The sequence below is a fragment of the Bos grunniens genome, chromosome 19 (genome assembly GCF_055505025.1).
Source record: "Bos grunniens cultivar Pamir isolate PY7600 chromosome 19, Bosgru_T2T1.0, whole genome shotgun sequence".
Lineage (NCBI taxonomy): Eukaryota > Metazoa > Chordata > Mammalia > Artiodactyla > Bovidae > Bos > Bos grunniens.
Window position 1 is genome coordinate 7,416,600 of NC_141183.1, and position 21,317 is coordinate 7,437,916.

General features: G+C 57.2%; 1 protein-coding gene across 5 annotated transcripts in view; it reads left to right on the forward strand.

Moving 5' to 3' along the window:
* LLGL2 (LLGL scribble cell polarity complex component 2) overlaps window positions 1–21,317 on the forward strand; it is a 37,030-nt gene extending 15,713 nt beyond the window's left edge. For 4 of the 5 annotated variants that reach the window (XM_086356045.1, XM_086356042.1, XM_086356041.1 and 1 more), the window contains 24 exons: window positions 8,392–8,489; window positions 9,698–9,779; window positions 9,985–10,100; window positions 10,388–10,546; window positions 12,279–12,441; window positions 12,575–12,707; window positions 13,034–13,088; window positions 13,655–13,809; window positions 15,291–15,508; window positions 15,616–15,683; window positions 15,804–15,957; window positions 16,047–16,151; window positions 16,765–17,057; window positions 17,172–17,322; window positions 17,603–17,753; window positions 18,397–18,513; window positions 18,615–18,781; window positions 19,213–19,477; window positions 19,738–19,891; window positions 20,075–20,103; window positions 20,327–20,374; window positions 20,588–20,630; window positions 20,745–20,806; window positions 20,973–21,317. In XM_086356045.1, coding sequence (XP_086212171.1) covers window positions 8,392–8,489; window positions 9,698–9,779; window positions 9,985–10,100; window positions 10,388–10,546; window positions 12,279–12,441; window positions 12,575–12,707; window positions 13,034–13,088; window positions 13,655–13,809; window positions 15,291–15,508; window positions 15,616–15,683; window positions 15,804–15,957; window positions 16,047–16,151; window positions 16,765–17,057; window positions 17,172–17,322; window positions 17,603–17,753; window positions 18,397–18,513; window positions 18,615–18,781; window positions 19,213–19,477; window positions 19,738–19,891; window positions 20,075–20,103; window positions 20,327–20,374; window positions 20,588–20,630; window positions 20,745–20,806; window positions 20,973–20,980 — 2,994 coding nt within the window. In that variant the 3' untranslated portion in view covers window positions 20,981–21,317. The remainder of the gene's footprint in view (window positions 1–8,391; window positions 8,490–9,697; window positions 9,780–9,984; window positions 10,101–10,387; window positions 10,547–12,278; window positions 12,442–12,574; window positions 12,708–13,033; window positions 13,089–13,654; window positions 13,810–15,290; window positions 15,509–15,615; window positions 15,684–15,803; window positions 15,958–16,046; window positions 16,152–16,764; window positions 17,058–17,171; window positions 17,323–17,602; window positions 17,754–18,396; window positions 18,514–18,614; window positions 18,782–19,212; window positions 19,478–19,737; window positions 19,892–20,074; window positions 20,104–20,326; window positions 20,375–20,587; window positions 20,631–20,744; window positions 20,807–20,972) is intronic. The other variant, XM_086356046.1, reaches the window with a different exon arrangement.

Below are 21,317 nucleotides of genomic sequence, written 5' to 3' on the forward strand. Positions count from 1 at the left end.
AAGGAAATGGCAACCCACTCCAGTGTTCTTGCCTGGAGAATCCCAGGGACAGGGGAGCCTGGTAGACTACCATCTATGGGGTCACACAGAGTTGGACACGACTGAAGTAGCATAGCATAGCATAGCATAGCAAAGTGGGTATTATAGTAACCCCTCCACCCTGGGTGGTATGCTGAGTGAGTTAAATTGCTTTGAATGGCGCCCACGTATGGCTGATGCCCTACAGAGTCAGCCTCGTCTTCGCCTCCTCCTGACGACTCAGGTGGTAGTGTTCCCGCTTCTGCAGGTGAAACTGAGGGCTCCATGCTTGCATGGCCTGAGCACCTGGAGGGGCACCAACTCGGAACACAGCACCCAGTTCCATCTGCCCACAGCCGAGGCCTCAGGGTGCTGGCCCTGACTCTCACCTGTGCCTTGTGCTGTGTCCTCGGGCCAGTCAGGAGGACAGAGGAGTCAGCTGGCTATGCCAGCAGGGCCGCCGGGGACCACATGTAGGGACTGTGGGACCCACAGGAGGGAGGAAGGGACCCCGAGGGCACGTCACTCAAGTAAAATCTCTTCCTTGAAAAATCCCTCGAGGCCCGGCCTCCCTAGTGAGACCTGCCAGCCGGCTGATAAGGGCACCCGGGCCCTTCCTGCCTGGGACCACCCTCCCCCACCCCAGGCCCTGAACAAACAGTGTGTTCCTGACCAGCTGCCCCTGTCCAGGGCGGTCTGGTCCTGGCTTTTGCATGGCTGGGCCCCTGGTGTCAGGTGACAGGCTCCCAGGGAGGGCCAGGTTGCTGCCAGCGCCAGGAATCTGGGCTGACCACACCCAGTCTGGGCCAGTGCCTCCCTGTCCCCCACTCCACCCCCCAGCACACCCCCAGGCGCCCCTGGGCAGCCTTCCTCCCCGCCCCCGGCAAGTGCTAGGGGCTCCTCAGCCCTCGATCTTAGATGGGGTCCCCGCTTTCTGGGGGCAGCGGGGACCTCTGCTCTCTCCCTCCCTCTGCTCTCTCCCTCCCTCTGCTCTCTCCCTTCCGGGGAACCCGAATGAGACAGACAGGCTTTCTCTCTGCACCAGGCTTATGTTGCAGTCTGGCAGCTCCTACAAATCTCTCCTTTCCCAACTCCCTGTCAAAAGCGTTCATTGTTCTCCCTTCTCTTGGCAGAGGTCACCTGAGCCAGGTAGCAGGGCGGGGACAGTGCCAGGTAGGCTGGATGTTGGGCCTGGGAGGTAGGGGAGGACAGCCCACGGCTGCCAGGCTCTGGTCAGCCTCTGCTTTGAACTGGAGCTGGAGGCGGCTGGGAGGGCTGGGCCTGCGTCCTGGGCGGAGGGCTGATGGGGGTTGCTCTGTGCCTTAGAAGTCCACACAGGGGCCCCCAACCCCAGGGCTGAGCCCCTCCCGTACCCGGGGGCTGCTTCCTTTAAGGGAGGTCTGATACCTGCCGTGCCTGGGGGAAAGCTGCCCACCTGGGCCCAGTGCTCCAGGCGGGGGAATCGAGTCTTCAAAGGCTGAGAGGAGTTGGAGGGAGGGGCACCTGAGCATGAGGGGCAGCCAGAGTGCAGGCCACAGTGCCTCGTGGAAGCCTCTGCTTCTCTCAGTGTCTCTGGCCCTGAGGGTCCACCTCCTCCCTATTCCCCTCCAGGCTTTCACTGACCTCTCTTCTCTCGCCATATCCAAACCCCAGCAAGACCACCGGGGCCCCTCATAACTGGCCTGGGGTCCCCACGGCTCCTTGTTCTGCTGGGTCCCCGAGCACATATTCCTCATGTCGCTTTGCCTCAGTCAGGGGTTCGTGGGTCATATTTGCCTGTGGAAGCAGGGCCACTGTGCCCACTCCCAGACCTGGGGAAGCCCCCGTCTCCACACTGATTACACTCGAATCCACTCTCTTGGCCCCAACCAGTTAGTTGTTGCTCAGTCTGACTCTGCAACCCCATGGACTGCAGCACGCCAGGCTTCCGTGTCCTTCACCATCTCCCAGAGTTCGCTCAAACTCATGTCCATCGCGTTGGTGATGCCATCCAACCATCTCATACTCTGTCGTCCCCTTCTCCTCCTGCCTTCAGTCTTTCCCAGCATCAGGGTCTTTTCCAATGAGTTGGCTCTTCACATCAGGTGGCCAAAGTATTGGAGCTTCAGCATCAGTCCTTCCAATGACTGTTCAGGATTGATTTCCTTTAGGATTGACTGAGCCAGTTAGGGTCACCATTAAATTCTCTCCCATTTTGTTTTGTTTCAGCCACATTGTGAGGCATGTGGGGTCTTGTTTCCCCGACCAGGGATCAAACCCACACCCTCCACACTGGAAGCATGGGGTGTTAACCACTGGACCACCAGGGAATTCCTCCATTAATTTGTTTTTGAGGGAGCTTTGGTCCCTCCCAAGTTGTCAACTTGGAGAAGACGCCTTGAGGGATATGAGGGAATGAGAGAGAATCTTTGAAGGAGGCAGTGGCCTTAAGGAGCAGGCCTCTGCCCTGTGAGGCCAGCTGAGCCCTAAGGCTCATCTTGTCCAAGCCAAAGGCAGCCATGCTCAATGCAGTCTTTAGGGTCGTCTTGTGGACCACCCATGAGATGAGGCAACGTAGCCCGCGCAGCTGCAAACACCTTTTAAGTGGTAGCTGAGGATTCTAAGTTTCGTGGGCCTGACTCAGTTCCTGTTCTTTCTAAACCAGCCTATGAGAAAGAATGTGGTTTGGGAGGGAAGGGTGGCATAGTGTCCTCAGGACCCGAAAGGAAATGAGCTATGAGTACAAGAGATTGAACCGTAGACCTGACCTTTATCTCCCGCTGCGTTGGAGGAAAGAGTGACCTGCAGCAGGAGTGACTCGGGTGAGATATTAGAACTTCCTGCTGATGCATTGCTAGGATAATGTGTGGCCTGAGCCCCTGACAGAAAGCTGTTTTCTCTTTGGCTTGACTTTCCTACCGATACCCCGAGATAGACATGTCTAAGGCAGCACCCTGGTCTGATGGGAATATGAGACGTACACAATTTAAAATGTTGTCGGAGCCACATTACAGTTTTTTAAACAAGTGAATTTAATTTTGACGAGGTATTCAACCCAATATATCCAAAATGTTATTGTTTCAACATGTAGTCAACAGATACTAGATTTTCTTAAATTATTTTTTAAAATAAAAAGGATTATTCTATATTTACCACTCATCTCAATTTGGCCATTACGTTTTCTTTTGGAATATGTGATCTATATTTAGCATTTGGAAGATTTACAGTTGAAAAAGGAAATTCAAGGCTCTGGTCTGCCTGACTCCAGCCCCTGCTACTCTGGAACCCAAGAACATAACCTGGCAAGTTTTCTAATTACTGAATTGTGAGGGCCCATCCTTGAACTGAAGTTAAATACAATTAGAAGTTCAGTTCCTTAGTGGCGGTAGCCACACTGCGAGGGCGCAGGATCTACTCGTGGCTTGTGCGTATTTTACAGGGCGTTAGGGCTTGGGCCCCCCACCAGGCTCCTGCTGGGTGCTTCCTCCAGAGTCCTCCAAATTCCAGAGGCTTTGGCCTTGAGCTGCTGCTGCTGGTGGTGATGGGAAAATGCTGTCAGCCCAGGGAGGCCCCAGCAACCTGGGGCCGGCCGAGGGGGGCTCCTGGGGCAGCTTGTCCCACACACCGCATCACCCTCCTTTTCCTGGGAAATGTTTACATTCCAGATACCCTGATATCTCCCCAAGGCTTTTCCAGGCTCTGCATTTTTTACATAGCTGAACAGGAACCTGGACTGGAGCGGGTGGGGGTTCCTGCCGTCCCACTGCTGCCCCCTTCCAGGTACAGCCACTTAGAGGGCAGATTGTGTCCCTGGCAGAGAACCAGGCCTGCGGGGGCCCACACCTATGTATCCCAGAATAGCCACTCTTTGGAGCTCTCGTCCCCTGGTCGACCCCAACACAGGGCCTCCTTCCTGGATCCACTGGTCAGGGCGGGCAGGCAGGCAGCAGTTGGGTTTGCTAAGCTATTGCCCCAGCTGTCACCAGGACTTATCTCTTTCTGCTCCTTGGAGGCCAAGTGAAGCCCAGAGCAGAGCCTTGGGGCTACAGAGAGCTGCCTCACTGGGGAAGCCTTTTTCTGCAGGACAGTCTCCATGGTTTAAAAGAAAAAAAAATCTTCAAATTAGCTGGCTGACATCCTGTGTCCCACTCTAACCTAGCTCTACAGGTTCAGTATCCCCTGGGGTGGGGACCAGGGGTTGAGGTTTGCTGACTAAGAAACAGGTGAAAACCCTCCTGAAGATGGTTTGTCAATCTCAGTCTCTAGTGTTTACATCCATACGTTTTTAACCTGTAATTCCACCCCAGGACATCTGCCTAAGGAAATACTTAGTTACAGCAGAGATAAGAGAGCAAGAATAGTCATCAGTTGCAAAACCTCGGGTAACAAAGTAAATACTCAATAATAGAGGCCTAGTGAGTTAGGGTTCCTCCTCCTGAAGACTATTCTTCAACCATTTAAAAGTCATTTTAGGAGTTCCCTGGTGGTCTAATGGTTGGGACTTGGCACTGCCATGGCCTGGGTTCAATCCCTGGTTGAAAAACTAAGATCCCACAAGCTGCAAAGTGCAGCAAAAATTTAAATAAAATAATAATTTTTTTAAAAGTCATTTGGGTGCTTTGAACAGCTTGGGCTGGCTTCAGGTAGGAAGACCGAATACAGAGCTGTGTGTGTGTGCATATATCCGTGTGGTGTGGTCCCACCTAAGTCTCTGCTTTTTTTGTTTGTTTTTTTAATTTATACTTTATATTTTTATTAAAAAATTTTAAACTTATATGTATACATACGTATTCTCTAACCAGGGGCCAAACCTGTACCCCCTGCAGTGGAAGTACAGCGTCTTAACCACTGGGCCTCCAGGGAAACCCCAAAGTTAAACAAAAATTTTTTAGAACGGTTACTTCCATTTACAGTCCGAAATCAGATTGATTATATTCTTTGCAGCCAAAGATGGAGAAGCTCTATACAGTCAACAAAAATAAGACCAGGAGCTGACTGTGTCTCAGAGCATGAACTCCTTATTACCAAATTCTGACTGAAATTGAAGAAAGGGAAAACCACTAGACCATTCAGGTATGACCTAAATCAAATCCCTTATGATTATACAGTGGAAGTGAGAAATAGATTTAAGGGACTAGATCTGATAGACAGAGTGCCTGATGAACTATGGAATGAGGTTCGTGACATTGTACAGGAGACAGGGATCAAGACCATCCCCATGGAAAAGAAATGCAAAAAAGCAAAATGGCTGTCTGGGGAGGCCTTACAAATAGCTGTGTAAAGAAGAAAAGCAAAAAGCAAAGGAGAAAAGGAAAGATACAAGCATCTAAATGCAGAGTTCCAAAGAATAGCAAGAAGAGATAAGAAAGCCTTCTTCAGCGATCAATGCAAAGAAATAGAGGAAAACAACAGAATGGGAAAGACTAGAGATCTCTTCAAGAAAATTAGAGATACCAAGGGGACATTTCATGCAAAGATAGGCTCGATAAAGGACAGAAATGGTATGGACCTAACAGAAGCACAAGATATTAAGAAGAGATGGCAAGAATACACAGAAGAACTATACAAAAAAGATCTTCATGACCCAGATAATCACAATGATGTGATCACTGACCTAGAGCCAGACATCCTGGAATGTGAAGTCTAGTGGGCCTTAGAAAGCATCACTATGAACAAAGCTAGTGGAGGTGATGGAATTCCAGTTGAGCTATTTCAAATCCTGAAAGACGATGCTGTGAAAGCGTTGCACTCAATATGCCAGCAAATTTGGAAAACTCAGCAGTGGCCACAGGACTGGAAAAGGTCAGTTTTCATTCCAATCCCAAAGAATGGCAATGCCAAAGAATGCTCAAACTACCACACAATTGCACTCATCTCACATGCTAGTAAAGTAATGCTCAAAATTCTCCAGGCCAGGCTTCAGCAATATGTGAACCGTGAACTTCCTGATGTTCAAGCTGGTTTTAGAAAAGGCAGAGGAACCAGAGATCAAATTGCCAACATCTGCTGGATCATGGAAAAAGCAAGAGAGTTTCAGAAAAACATCTATTTCTGCTTTATTGACTATGCCAAAGCTTTTGACTGTGTGGATCACAATAAACTGTGGAAAATTCTGAAAGAGATGGGAATACCAGACCACCTGACCTGCCTCTTGAGAAACCTGTATGCAGGTCAGGAAGCAACAGTTAGAACTGGACATGGAACAACAGACTGGTTCCAAATAGGAAAAGGAGTTCGTCAAGGCTGTATATTATCACCCTGCTTATTTAACTTATATGCAGAGTACATCATGAGAAACGCTGGGCTGGAAGAAGCACAAGCTGGAATCAAGATTGCCGGGAGAAATATCAATAATCTCAGATATGCAGATGACACCACCCTTATGGCAGAAAGTGAAGAGGAACTCAAAAGCCTCTTGATGAAAGTGGAGAGAGAAAAAGTTGGCTTAAAGCTCAACATTCAGAAAACGAAGATCATGGCATCCAGTCCCATCACTTCATGGGAAATAGATGGGGAAACAGTGTCAGACTTTATTTTTTGGGGCTCCAAAATCACTGCAGATGGTGACTGCAGCCATGAAATTAAAAGACGCTTACTCCTTGGAAGGAAAGTTATGACCAACCTAGATAGCATATTCAAAAGCAGAGACATTACTTTGCCAACAAAGTTCCGTCTAGTCAAGGCTATGGTTTTTCCTGTGGTCATGTATGGATGTGAGAGTTGGACTGTGAAGAAGGCTGAGCGCCGAAGAATTGATGCTTTTGAACTGTGGTGTCGGAGAAGACTCTTGAGAGTCCCTTGGACTGCAGGGAGATCCAACCAGTCCATTCTGAAGGAGATCAGCCCTGGGATTTCTTTGGACGGAATGATGCTGAAGCTGAAACTCCAGAACTTTGGCCACCTCATGCGAAGAGTGGACTCATTGGAAAAGACTCTGATGCTGGGAGGGATTGGGGGCAGGAGGAGAAGGGGATGACAGAGGATGAGATGGCTGGATGGCATCACTGACTCGATGGACGTGGGTCTGGGTGAACTCCGGGAGTTGGTGATGGACAGGGAGGCCTGGCGTGCTGCGATTCATGGGGTCGCAAAGAGTCGGACACGACTGAGCGACTGAACTGAACTGAACAAAGTATTGAAGTTGCTCAGTTGTGTCCTACTCTTTGGACTGTACAGTCCATGGAATTCGCCAGGCCAGCATACTTTCCCTTCTCGAGGGGCTCTTCCCAACCGAGGGATCAAACCCAGGTCTTCCTCATTGTGGGCAGATTGTTTACCAGCTGAGCCACAAAGGAAGCCTAAGAATACTAGAGTGGGTAGCCTATTCCTTCTCCAGCAGATCTTCCTGACCCAGGAACCAAACTGGGGTCTCCTGCATTATAGGCAGGTTCTTTACCCACTGAGCTATCGGGGAAGCCACAGTTATTACAAAGTGTTGGCTCTATTCCCTATGTTGTACGATACGTCCTTGAGCCTGTCTTAGACTCAGTCATTTGTACTGCGCACTGCCCACCTCTGAATGCCCTTCCTGACCCCTTCCCACTGGTAACCTCTAGTTTGTTCTCTATATCTGTGAGTCTACTTCTTTTGGTTATATTCGCTGGTTGGTTGTATTTTTTTGGATTCCACATATAAGTGACAACATAGAGTGTTTGCCTTCCTCTGAGGTCGCTATCTGCAAGTATAGAGCCACACACATCTTCAGTGGGACACACGGCCTTGCTAGCAAGGGTTGCTCGGTCATGAGAGTGTGGGTGACTTTTGTTCTCTTTCTCAGGTTCCTTTGTATGTTCCAGGTTTTCTACCACATGTATTATTTCTAGAAAGAGAAATGAGCAAAGGCATGTGTCTGTGACAAGCACTCCAGAAGCTTCCACCGGGGGAAGATGGTGGAAGAGAGCTCACAGTGGCAGGTGTTCAGCCCCGGAGGAGCCTTGGGTCGCCCAGAGTCAGGAAGGGCGGCTGTGGGTTCTGTCGGACCCCACACGCCCACCTGGAGCTGTGATGCAGCCAGGCTTCCAACCCGCCTGGTGCCTGCCCTGTGCCGGCCCCACAGACTTGCCCCACACCCTGGCAGGAGGGCTGGGTGGGCTCCCCACAGTGTAGGCGGTGGAGTAACCGTGTCAGAGTTCCTGGAGAGCAGGGGGCCCCTGAGGCGTCTGGGGAGAATGAGCTCCCAGTGAGGGCCACGTGGCCAAGGACCAGGTCAGGAATGGACAGAGGGTGTGGCCCAGGTGAGTCCAGCTAGGGACCCGGATGCGATTGAATTCCTCCTTCCTGCTACGGGTGGCTCTGTCCTGCAGCTCCACCCTCCGGCGCTGACCCCTGCCCCCAGCTGTGGAGGGGCAGAGGGGACGTGTCTGCAGGCCCGTGCATGCCTGGTTCTCGTTGCAGACGGTGGAGCATGGCTTCCCCCACCAGCCCAGCGCCCTCGGCTACAGCCCCTCCCTGCGCATCCTGGCCATCGGCACCCGCTCAGGAGCTGTCAAGCTGTATCCTTTCTGTCCTCCCGGCTCCCACCCAGGGAGGCCCTGGAAAGGCTGGGGGCCTTGGCCTTGGTGAGATTCGAGAAAAGACTCCTCCACTGTCCATATAAAAAGAAGTTGCAGATGACCCCTCTCGTTCCAGGGACGTTCCAAGTACCCTCTTAGGAGTCAGCCCTGAATGCAGCGAGTGCAGGCCAGGGATGGGCCAAGCAGTGGTGCTGTGGTTGTTTTTCTTTCCCCACCCCCACCCCAGAAGAATCAATCGACTGGCCCCGAACTAGAGACAGGGTGGCCTTGGGTCAGAGGAGCTGTGCTAAGGGAGCTGCTCTTCCAGTTTCTACCCCTGATCATGTGCACTCCCTCATACACACACACACACACACACACACACTGGCAGGGACAGTCTACACAGACACACACACGCATGCACACAGGTTGGTTGTCCCTACAGTCTTTCCCTGGCCTGAGGGTCGACATGGTCCAGTGGGTCTATTTCAGAAGCCAGGACCGGGGATCACTGCTCAGGCCGTCTGGCCTGGGCTGGGCTACAAGTCTGGAAGTCCCACCCCTGGATCTGACCTGAGGCCCCAGGGTGGGACCCAGGGGGACTGGGAAGTGGGGGTAGGGGTCACATGGGGAGAGCCCAGCTGGCACCTCCTTCGGCGAAGCTGAAACTCCCTCCTGCTCCTCTGCTGCCGGATGGGGGCGGGGAGCTAGGCAGGGGCTGGTGTATGAACAGGGGGGCAGAAGCCAGGTCCCACAGGGCTCAGCCCTCCCTCAGCTGGTTAATCATTGCCGCCCCACGGCCATATCCTAGTTGCAGCTCTCAGTGCTAAGACTCGCACTCCCCGGTTGCCGTGGGTGGGCCCACAGGTGCCCGCTGTGTGTCTCCTCACGGGTGCCACCATGCGGTGGCTGATGGTCTCCTACAGGTCAGGTTTTGGGATTCAGGGAGGCCAGGGGCTGCAGTGGGCAGGCTGACAGTTGCCAAGGCAGCCCTCCCTGATTGGCTGACTTGCCCCTCGGGGGTCAGGTTGCTGGACCTTGTCCTTGGCTGGCCTACTGCTGCCTCCTCCCCACCTGACCCCCCACACAGAGGGGTCCCGCTGCCTGGGGGAGGGAGCCCTCCTCTGCTGAGGACTTGCACTCCGAGGGCAGGCCGGGGGTTGGGGGTCCTGCCTTTTGGAGCTGTTTCCTGAGCCCTCTCCTCCTAGCTATGGTGCCCCAGGTGTGGAGTTCATGGGCCTACACCGTGAGAACAACACTGTGGTGCAGATTCACTTCCTGCCTGGCCAGGTGAGCCACCCCACACCTTTCTTACTGGGTTTGGTGCTAATGAGAGGACCCGGGACAAACCTGCCCTTCCCCAGCCGCAGTTCATGACCCGCATCTCTGACACCCTGGGCAGCCCCAGTGTGTCGGTGTGTTGTGTTGAGGCCACGGGAACGCTGCCCTGCCCTGGTTAACGAGACCGGCCACTCCCACCCCGTTTCCTCCCCAGTGCCAGCTGGTCACCCTGCTGGATGACAACAGCCTGCACCTGTGGAGCCTGAAGGTCAAAGGCGGGGTGTCGGAGCTGCAGGAAGATGAGACGTTCACGCTGCGCGGCCCCCCAGGGTGAGAACTCGTCTTGTTGCTCCCAGCCAGGAAGCGGGCTGGGCTTCAGGCCACCTCCCCCCATCCTCTCTGAGCCCCAGCTCTCTGCCATCGGTCTGCAGCCTTGGCAGAAAAGAGTAAATATGTTTATCCGGTCTGAATCGCCGTGAACGCCATTAAAGGGCACCCCAGGCCTGGGCATCCCTGGCTCCACTGAGGGAGTCAGGGGATTCCACCCCCTGCCCCCACTGTGGGTCCCCCTTTGCCTGGGCAGCAGCCGGCTCACAGGCTGTCCTTCCCATCTTCAGGGCTGCCCCCAGCGCCACGCAGATCACTGTGGTCCTGCCACACTCCTCCCACCAGCTGCTCTACCTGGGCACCGAGAGCGGCAACGTCTTTGCGGTGCGGCTGCCAGCCTTCCGCACGCTGGAGGACCGGGCCATCAGCTCGGACGCCGTGCTGCAGTGGTGAGCCCCAGGCCCCTCGTGCCCTCGGGGTGGACGCGGCCCCCTCCCTTCCGCCCCAGTGATGCCTCAGGAGCTTATCATTTCTCTCCTGGAAAGTCTGTGGGGACAGGAGGGCAGACTCTGAGCACCCCCCAACCTGTCCCCCAAACTGAGAATCTTGCCCTCCAAAGTATTAGCACCCCAGCACCAAAAGCGGTCTTGGGAGTACTTGTCATCCCATTTAATGGGGAGGAAAAGGAGGCTCACAAAGACCGTGTAACGATGCCGCTCTCAGCCCGGTGTTCCTGGCACCGGTACCGCCCCTTTCAAAGCCTGGGGGCTCTGCTGCAGGGCAGACAAGGCCCAGACTTCCCTGGTCAAATGGGCAGTTTCCGCTGATGCTCACGTTTTGGAGTCTCGGCTACTTGTTCACTCGCAGGCAGGCTCCACGGCCCCAGGCGCCTGACGGCCACAACCTGTAGGATTTTTGGGATCATTTCAGAATCTTTGCTCCTGGACAGTGGTGTCTGAAGTAGAGAGGAGTTCAGATCAGGTCTGGGGGTGGGGAGGGGGTGCCAGGTCCCAAAGGGAGGCAATGGAGGAGTCCAGCAGGAGCCCGTGGAGACGGCAGGGCTGGGATTTGCAGCCCCTTCAGGCTCAAGCTTCCTTAGGGCTCTGGCCCAGGCCTGTCGTACTCGCAGTCCTCAGGCCCCAGGTGATGGTCAAGCCGAGCTGGGTGTTGCTGGGCTGGGAAGATTCCTGCTTGGGGCTGGGTCCGGGTCCCTCTGAGCACTGGGCAGGGTAGACTCACACTGGGCAGTGTGACCATGGTTGGAGCAGGACTGTTTGCAGGGGGCCAGGCATAGCTGGTGCTCACCAGGGCCTCCTGGTTTGCAGGCAGGACAGTGGAAGGACCTGCTCCTCAGTGTGGCCAAGCCAGCGCCCACCTCACCCACACCAGTGGGCATTTAGTCGGTCAGGGAGGAGCCCTTGCTGGGCTTTCCTAGCCTGAGTGCCCTGGGAATCCCTCCTATGAGTCTAAATCCTTGTTTTAAATGTAGCAAGTTAGGTTTGGGTTTGAGCATAGAAGCGCCCTCAGGATTCGGGCTGTTTCCATTTCATCCTTGCTGTTGGCTTTTGGTCCCGTGCCTGCTGCCTCATAGGCTTCTGTTGGCTGCAGCACCTCCAGACTTCACATCAGCATTCCAGGCCCAGAAAAGGAGGGGCTCAAGGCCACGAGAACTGATAACAGAGTTTTGTTTTGTGGGGCTCAAAAACTACTTTTATGGAATGCCACTGCCTTACAGAAATGCACTAAATTTGAATGTACGTTTTAACAGATTCTTGTTAAGCAAGTGTCCATGCAGCCAACTCTGGGAAAAGACAGAACTTTGCCAGCCCTGCCCCCCTCCCCCAGGATCCCCCTCCTGCCCCTCTCAGTCACAGCTCCCTCCCTCCCCCAGAGGTAACCACCCCATGGACTTTCCTAGAAACCACGTCCTTGCCTTTCCTGGTGGTCGTACCCGCTGTGTCTGCATCCTTGGAGGGTTTTCTCCATCTCTGTGCATTACTGTCCCTCTCTATGCATTACTTCTCTCTCCCCTTGATGATGCGTCCTAGCAGCCTTTCCACGCTTGACACATTCAGCGCCCACTGCTTTGCAGGTGCCGTGTATGTAGTTAATGGATGGCCGACACTCTCAGCCATGCTGCGTCGGTGCCGGTGACCTGGCTCACACTGTCCCTTTGCCCAGGTTGCCAGAGGAGGCCCGCCAGCGGCGGGTGTTTGAGATGGTGGAGGCTCTGCAGGAGCATCCCCGGGACCCCAACCAGATCCTTATCGGCTACAGCCGGGGCCTCGTCGTCATCTGGGACCTGCAGGGCAGCCGCGTGCTCTCTCATTTCCTCAGCAGCCAGGTAGGGGTGCCACCTGGTTCTCCCCAACGCCCACCTGACACATCCAGCCCCTGTCTGAGGCAGGGGGCGCAGGCGATGGGACCACCCCCCGACCCCAGCCCACGCACGCTGTTTCTTCTTTCCCGCCATGAAGCAACTGGAAAACGTCTTCTGGCAGCGGGACAGCCGTCTGATCGTCAGCTGCCATTCTGACGGCAGCTACTGCCAATGGCGCATGACCAGCAACAGCCCGAAGCCGGAGCCCCTGCGCAGCTGTGTGCCTTATGGTCAGTGCTCTGCCTGCCGCCGGGGACCTCCCGCCAGTGAGCGGGGCAGTATCCTCTCCAGTCCCCAGGCGACCTCCTGCTTTCCAGGTGTAGGTGCCCAACTCAGAGGAGCAAAAGCCGGGGCCCGGAGAGGGTGGAGAGGGTGAAGGCAGTGATGACAGCCACACAGCGGGTTTTCTGACACCCACTCTGTGGCTTTCTCTGGGAACTGCTCCGGCCAAGACTCCTAAGCCTAGATGTGCTCCGTGGGTGCGCGGGGGTCGGTGCTGTGGCCCACGGGCCTCTGAAAGCGGGAGGAGCGTTCGAGCTCGTTCCTTCTCTTTTAGGTCCTTTTCCTTGCAAAGCTATTACCAAAATCTTCTGGCTGACCACCAAGCAGGGGTAGGTGTCAGTGCCCTGTCCTATTCCCTTGCTAGAGTCTTCCTAGGGAGCTAAAAAGGCTGCTTAGGCCTCTTCCTGGGGAAGGTGGTGCATAAATGATGCCTTTGGGTCCCACATCTGGGCCTCCAGGCAACAGAGAGGGGGCCATTCATATCTCTCTCTGGCAAATTCCTGAAAAAAAATATTCCCTTTCTTTCCCTTTGACCCTCCTGGAGAGAGAATTCAGATCAGCAGCTTCCAAACTCTGTCTTACCAAACAGAATCATACAGGGAAACTTGATACAGAAGCATAAAGGGTGATGGGATCTGATTGAAGTGGGCCTGGTGGCAGAGACTCAGCCCACAGTCTGCGTGCCCTGCTGCTCACCCCCACGTTCTCCCGGGCTATTGAGTTGGGACAAGATAGGGGTCCGCCCCAGCCCCTCCCGGGAACCTTGAGTGCACACTCGCCTGGAGACTGGCCGCCCTCCCAGGCCCTGCCCTGGAGGCCAGTCACAGGACTGTCCCTCGGCCGGCTCAGCCGTGAGGTGAGCCCCAGCCCACCCCTGCTCTTCTGTGCCTGCCAGGTTGCCCTTCACCATCTTCCAGGGCGGCATGCCGCGGGCCAGCTACGGGGACCGCCACTGCATCTCGGTGGTCCACAGCGGCCAGCAGACAGCCTTCGACTTCACCTCCCGCGTCATTGACTTCACTGTCCTCATCGAGGTGGACCCTGCGGCTGGTAGGCGGGCAGGAGTGGGTGTGGAGGACGGGTCCCCACCTGTAAACAAAGAGGGGGGGCCTGCAGGTGATGCCAGCGCTGCCGCCCTTGAGTCCCTCAGCCCCACCGGGGGCTGCTCCCTCTCTTTCCCTGCTGGCCTGGGGCTTGTCCTTGTTGGCCACACCTCCTACCCACCCTAAAGCTCTCCTTGTCCTTCAGTGGCTCACCTGGGACTTAGCCCAAAGAGGGCCAGATCTGCACTATTGGCTTTAACACTCACTTGGACATAGTGAAGCCCTCCTTGTGGGGTGGGGCAGATAGCAGTGTGGGGCCATTCGAGCTGGCCTCCTGGAGCTCAGCCAGGCCAACAGAGCGCTGAGTCAGCTTCCTAAATTGGGTGACAAGCAAGACCAGAAAGGGCCGGTGTCGAAATCTGGAGAGGAGGCCTGGCGGGAGATCTCCTGATGACTCCTCCCTGGACAGCTCTGACCCGACAGGCCCAAGGCCTCCGGGTGAGGGGGGCTGTGGGATGGCTCCGGTCACCCTGGGCTGTGCTCTCCAGGCCTTGCCGGCAGCTCTTTGGAGGGAGACTGTGAACCTGCTTTTCTTCTTTTTCTCAGCCCCTTCCATCCTCACATCTGACAGCGTGCTGGCAGCCAGGGCCAGTTTTGGGTCAGTTCTTTTAGATTTCCTATACTGATGATCTGTGAACAAAACCAGTTTTCCTTCTTCCTTCCCAATCATCTGCATAGCTTTTATGTCCTTTTCTTGTCCTACTGCGTTAGCTAGTGCTTGAATAGGAGTGGTGAGAGGAGGCCTCCTTGCCTTGCTCCTGATCTCAGTGGGAAAGCTTCAAGTTTCTCACCATCGATTATTACATCAGCTGTAGGTTTTTTCCTAGATATTCTTCCTCAAGTGGAGGAAGTCTCCTCTATTCTTCTCTTTACTGAGAGGTTTTGTTTTTTTTTTTTTTTTTATCATAAGTGGGTATTAGGTTTTGTTAAACACTTTCTCTGCACCCAGTGTTATACTCATGTGATTTTCCTTTTTGAGCCTGTTGACACAATATATTACATTAATTGATTTTCAAATATTGATATACCTGGGATACCTTACATACCTGGGATGAAACCCACTTAGTCGTGGCATATAGTTCTTTTTATGCATTGTTGGATTTGGAGCCTGTTTTAAATAATTTATTATTTTTAAATATTTATTTAAATTTATGTATTTTTCTGTGCCCAGTCTTAGTTGTGGCATGCAGGATCCTTGGATGCAACATTCAGGATTTAGTTCAATCCCTGGCTAGGGATTGAACCCAGGCTCGCTGTCTTGGGAGCATGGAGTCTTAGCCACTGGACCACCAAGGAAGTCCCTGAGCCTGTTTGTAAAATGCAGATTCCCTGGCTACAGCCCCTGAGCCTCAGATTCCACCGGGCCAGGCCGGGCACACTGCTTCCTTGTGGGTCCTGCAGCCCCTGACCCTTGGCCTGTCCCCACAGCCTTCGATGACCCCTATGCCCTGGTGGTGCTGGCCGAGGAGGAGCTGGTGGTGATTGACCTGCAGACGGCTGGTTGGCCTCCAGTCCAGCCTCCCTACCTGGCCTCCCTGCACTGCTCTGCCATCACCTGCTCCCACCACGTCTCCAACATCCCGCTGAAGCTCTGGGAACGCATCATAGCAGCTGGCAGCCGACAGAGCACACACTTCTCCACCATGGTAGGTGCGGCTCGGCCCGGCCCCGCCCAAGGCAGGCCCCGCCCCCAGGGCCCGCCCCGCCCCACCGCAGGCTCCGCCCCGCCCATGAACTTCATCATCTCCTCCAGGAGTGGCCCATTGACGGCGGCACCAGCCTGGCCCCGGCCCCGCCACAGAGGGACCTGCTGCTAACAGGGTAGGTGATGCCAATGGCACTCTTCTGCCAGATGGGACGTGCGGGGTGGGAGCAGAGCCTAGAGGGCTGCGTGCCGGCCCGGCAGCCCTCTGACGGGCGGCAGGCGGGTTCCGCCCACAGGCATGAGGATGGCACGGTGCGGTTCTGGGACGCCTCGGGCGTCTGCCTGCGGCTGCTCTACAAACTCAGCACCGTGCGGGTGTTCCTCACCGACACAGAACCCAACGAGAGCCTCAGTGCCCAGGGCGAGGAAGAATGGCCACCCCTCCGCAAGGTGAGGCCCTGAGCTTGGGCACCAGGGAGTGTGGGGGCGGGTCAGGCCCAGAGCTGAAGGCCACTCACGGGCCTCCTCTTCCTTGGCAGGTGGGCTCCTTTGACCCCTATAGTGACGATCCTCGGCTGGGCATCCAGAAGATTTTCCTCTGCAAATACAGCGGCTACCTGGCTGTGGCTGGCACAGCAGGGCAGGTAGCATCCCGGGCTGGGTGTGGGGAGCAGCGGGGAGGAGTGGTCAGAGGGTCCAGGGCCAGGAGCTTCCTTCTCAGCTTTGTGTGGGGGCGTTGGGGACAGCAGGGCCAGGAGCCTGGGCTTCCCAGGTGACTCGGTGGTTAAAAAAAACCCGTCTGCCCATGCAGGAGGCATGAGACCAGGTTCGATCCCTGGGTCGGGAAGATCCCCTGGAGGAGGGCATGGCAACCCATGCCAGTATTCTTGCCTGGAGAATCCCCATGGACAAAGGACCCTGGTGGGCTACAGTCCATGGGGTCTAAAGAGTCAGACACAACTGAAGTGACTTAGCATGCACACACTGTGCCAGGAGCTAGTCTCCTGAGTGCCCACTGATGGTGTCGACAGGAACATCACCTGCCCTTGACTTTTCCCAGTGAATAGGAGTTCCCAGATCCCATTAGAAGGAGGCCTTTGGGATGGTGACTTCTCCAGAAGCCAGAATTAAGGGCCAGAGGTTGGGCACTTGTGACCCTGGGCCTTGGTGTGTGTCTTGGGTCCCCTGCCATTGGGGTCCTCGGGCCCAGCTGTCCCTTGGAGCCGGGCTGGCTCAGCCCATCTGCCATCTGCCCAGGTGCTCGTGCTGGAGCTGAATGATGAGGAGGCGGAGCACGCAGTGGAGCAGGTGGAGGCCGACCTGCTGCGGGACCAGGAGGGCTACCGCTGGAAGGGCCACGAGCGCCTGTGTGCCCGCCCGGGGCCCGTGCACTTCGAGCCCGGCTTCCAGCCCTTCGTGCTGGTGCAGTGCCAGCCCCCGGCCGTGGTCACCTCCTTGGCCCTGCACTCCGAGTGGCGGCTCGTGGCCTTCGGCACCAGCCATGGCTTCGGCCTCTTTGACCACCAGCAGCGGCGGCAGGTCTTTGTCAAGTGAGCAGCCCACCCAGGGCGGCCGGGACCGGGTCTGGGATCGGCGCCTGAATTGGCAGGGAGTGCCCCAGAGCGTGACGGTGCTGACGGCCCCACGTCCCCCCCGGCCCCCAGGTGCACGCTGCACCCCAGCGACCAGCTCGCCCTGGAGGGCCCACTGTCCCGCGTGAAGTCCCTGAAGAAGTCCCTGCGTCAGTCCTTCCGCCGGATCCGCCGCAGCCGGGCGTCCAGCAGGAAGCGGCGGCCCGCCGGCCCTCCTGGAGAGGTGAGGCCGGGGCCGGCCGTGCCTGCTTCGGCCACGGGCTCCGGCTCATCTACCCCCGCCTGACCCCGTGACCTCGGATCTATCGCCCTGCCTCTCTGTCCCCAAGTGTGAACGGCAGTCTCTGTAACACCTCGGGGTCACATCCTCTGGTCCATGAGACCAGGCAGATGGTGGGGGGGCGCGGTGGACAGTCCTCCCTGGAAGGGAAGCATGGAGCAATCCGATGCCCCCTGGGAAGGAAGGCCCTTGCCCACCCTCAGGCCACGCCCACCCGCTGCAGGTGCAGGAGGGGAGCAGCAGGGCAGAGCGGACCGGCCTGCAGAACATGGAGCTGGCGCCCGTGCAGCGCAAGATCGAGGCGCGGTCGGCAGAGGACTCCTTCACAGGCTTCGTCCGGACCCTCTACTTCGCCGACACCTACCTGAGGGACAGTGAGTGGCTGGTCTGAGATGGGGGAGCCCGGGCAAGCATCCTCTGGCTTGAGGGTGTGTTGGAAACTGCTGGCTGATTTGCCCTTAAGAGGGTTGCCCCTTCGTGAGCTCGGGCAGAGCTGGAGCCCCCGCACCTGCCTCTTTCTCTATGCGGCCTGAGTCTGGTCGCCCTGGCTTCATACCCAGGCCCCACTGCGCTCTAGAAGCGTGACCTTGGATGTGTCACTTAGCCTTTCTGGGTCTTGCTTCTCCCCCATAACATGGTGGCGTGGCTTCCTCCTAGAGTGGTTGCATGCATTGGGAAATGCATGAGGTCCTCTGGAAGCTGTCTGACTGTGTCTCTTCTCCTGCCAGGGTAAGGGTGGGCCGAGGGCTCTTTGCTGCTGTATCTCGAGGGCTGAGCCGTCCTGGGCTTGGGATCATCTGCTCAGGGCCCTTGGTTGTCAGGGAGCCTTGCAGGCCCTTCCTGTCTACACCAGGACGTAGGCAGGGCCCACAGCAGCTCCATTTCACAGAGGAAGAAAGTGAGGCTTGTGAAGTTCGCGGGCTTGAACTTGGAGTCACACGGGTAGTGAGCCAGGTCTCCCAGCTCCCCTTGAGCCCCAGAGCCAGGGGTTAAATGTAAACCTCGGCCTCCTGGCAGGTTCCCGCCACTGCCCCTCGCTGTGGGCTGGCACCAATGGCGGTACTGTCTACGCCTTTGCCCTGCGCGTGCCCCCTGCCGAGCGGAGAATGGATGAGCCAGTGCGGGCAGAGCAGGGTGAGTGCTGGGCAGGGGGAGGGTGCTTGTCTGCCTAGGCTGGGGGCAGGGTGGCATCTCCAACCTCACCTCCATCCCTACCACCTACCTCCATCCTGCAGCCAAGGAGATCCAGCTAATGCACCGAGCGCCCGTGGTGGGCATCCTGGTGCTGGACGGACACAGCGTGCCCCTTCCAGAGCCCCTGGAAGTGGCCCACGATCTGTCAAAGAGCCCGGACATGCAGGGAAGCCACCAGCTGCTCGTCGTGTCGGAGGAGCAGTTCAAGGTGCCTTACGGGAGGAGGCGGGGCCCCCAGGGATCCCTCCACAAAGGACAACCACTGGGACTCCTTTAAAGTTGTGTATGTAGTTGTGTGAGGGCTGCAGAGGCACCAGAGAGAAGCGAGGTCTTGGTGGAGTCCGCAGGGTCAGTGGTAGGGACACTGAAGCGGGACTTGTGTCTGTGGAAGGGAGAGAAGATGCAGACAGGGAACTAAGAGACCCTGGCATCCTCACAGTCCAAGCACAGTAACCACACGTCTGAGTGCCGAGGGCAGGAGCACTGGGGCTGAGCAGGCCTCGCCAGGAAGCTGGGCAGGCGGCAGAGGGCCAGGCCCAGCAGCGACACCGGGCAGGGACTCGAGAAGTCCTCGCTTGGCCGGATGAAGCACTGCGAACTGGTCCGGCCACCGATGTGACTGGCTGCCCTGCGCCCTAGGTGTTCACGCTGCCCAAGGTCAGTGCCCGGCTGAAGCTGAAGCTGACTGCCCTGGAGGGCTCGCGGGTGCGGCGGGTCAGCGCAGCCCGCTTCGGCAGCTGTCGGGCTGAGGACTATGGGGAGCATCACCTGGCCGTCCTCACCAACCTGGGCGACGTCCAGGTGGTCTCGCTGCCCCTGCTCAAGCCCCAGGTGCGGTACAGCTGCATCCGCCGGGAGGACGTCAGCGGCATCGCCTCATGCGTCTTCACCAAATACGGCCAAGGTGTGTGGGGGGCGGGCCCGGCGGGGCCTCCACCCCCTGGGCCAGGTTTGGGGCTCCCACTGCGTCGTGGGGGCTGCTGGGAAGGACAGCCTGGGGTATTTCGGCCAAAGCCAGGCTCCTCAGGCAGAGAACTTTTGGAGGCTCTGATCCCTAATGACCCCCCAGTGTGGGGATTGGGGGTGGGTAGTGCAGTGCTGTTGGCAGCCGCAGGGCCAACTTGGGCTGCCCTCACCTGCCAGCCTTCTCCACCCCACCCCCAGGTTTCTACCTGATCTCACCCTCCGAGTTTGAGCGCTTCTCTCTTTCCACCAAGTGGCTAGTTGAGCCCCGATGTCTGGTGGATTCAGCAGAATCAAAGAAGCGCAGCCGCCCACGCAACGGATCAGGCCCCGAGAAGTCCTTGGGCCGAGCCAGGTGGGTGGAAGGGCAGGTGGCCTTTGCTCCACCCGTTCCTCGCCCCGCCTTCCCTGGGGTGCCCGCTCTGGGGCTGCTCAGAGTCCCTTTCCCCCGAAACTCAGCCAGCCACCCCACCCACCCTTTCCCAGCCAGAATGGGAAGCCTCATGGCCTCCTGATCCTTACGGTCTCTTCCCCACAGGAACTCAGGGAGCCAGAGTGATGGAGAGGGTAAGACAGGTCTCTCTGGGGCCGGGGGCATGTGGGGGCAGAGGTGCGGCGAGGGCAGCTGGGGAGGGTCGGGGAGCCCAGGTGGTCATGCGGCGTTCGGGCTGGGGGTCACACAGTTTCCCTTGCGGTCCTGGGCTCCGGCTCCAGCACCCCCGCCCCCACAGAGAGGGAGCCAGGGCAGCAGAGGGCCGACGGCTCACGTGGCCTGGCCTCTGCCTTTCAGAGCGGAGGTCGGGCCCTGTGATGGAGCACGCTCTGCTCAATGACGAGAGTGAGTCGGGGCAGGAGTTGTGGGCTGGCAGGAGGGATGTTCGGGGTGGGGGTGGGGGTGGGGGTTACTTGGAAGGCCAGGGTGGAAACGCGAGCTGGTTTCCTGAAGAGGGCAGGCCGGTTCACCGGGTCAGCAGAAGGGGGAGCGAGGCGGGCATCCGGCCCTACCCGCACCGGCCTCACCGGGCCTCTGCTCCCCGCCTCTGCCCTGCAGGGGTGTTGAAGGAGATCCAGAGCACGCTGGAGGGAGACCGAGGGTGAGTGACTGTCCGCCTCGCCGGGGCGGGCCCCAGGTGCCAGGAGAGCTGTGGGCGTGAGGGTTCTCGTCCAGAGTCCCATGGACGGTGACAGCCCCGACTTTGCCCACGCAGGAGCTGTGGCGATTGGCGTTCTCAGCGAGTGGCTGTGGGGTACAGCCTCAGCAACGGGGGAGGTAGGGGCCCTGGGCGCTGCTGCGGGCTTGGGGGGTGTGGGAGAAGGAGGAGGCCCCGTCCCCACCCTCCTGGACCCTTAGGCTCATCCCAGCCCTGACACGTGCCCCCGCTTGCCGGAAAGCCTCCGTGTCTGGGCTCACACTCTGGTGTTCCTGTCTCCTGCAGCGGAGTGAACGGGACGTGTGTGCAGCCTGCACAGTGATCACACTACTGAGGGCTCCTCCACGGGGCCCCGCCTACCTGAAGAAGCCCAGCACCGGGCCGTGCAGGGGCTGGGGCACCCCAGGGTCCAGCCTGCCGCTGCTCCTGGCCTCAGGAGAGTGGGGACCCCCACGGCCCGGGGCTGTCCCTCCCCGGGCCCTGACTCTCCTGGTTCCTTTGTTAATGTTGCACAATTTTGAACCCCCCTTCCCCCCCTCCCCTTTTGTAGTGGGTTGGGTTTTAAATTATAAATGTTAATTGCCTCTGGATGAAAAAGTTTTTAATAAACACCTTATTACCTCTTCGCCA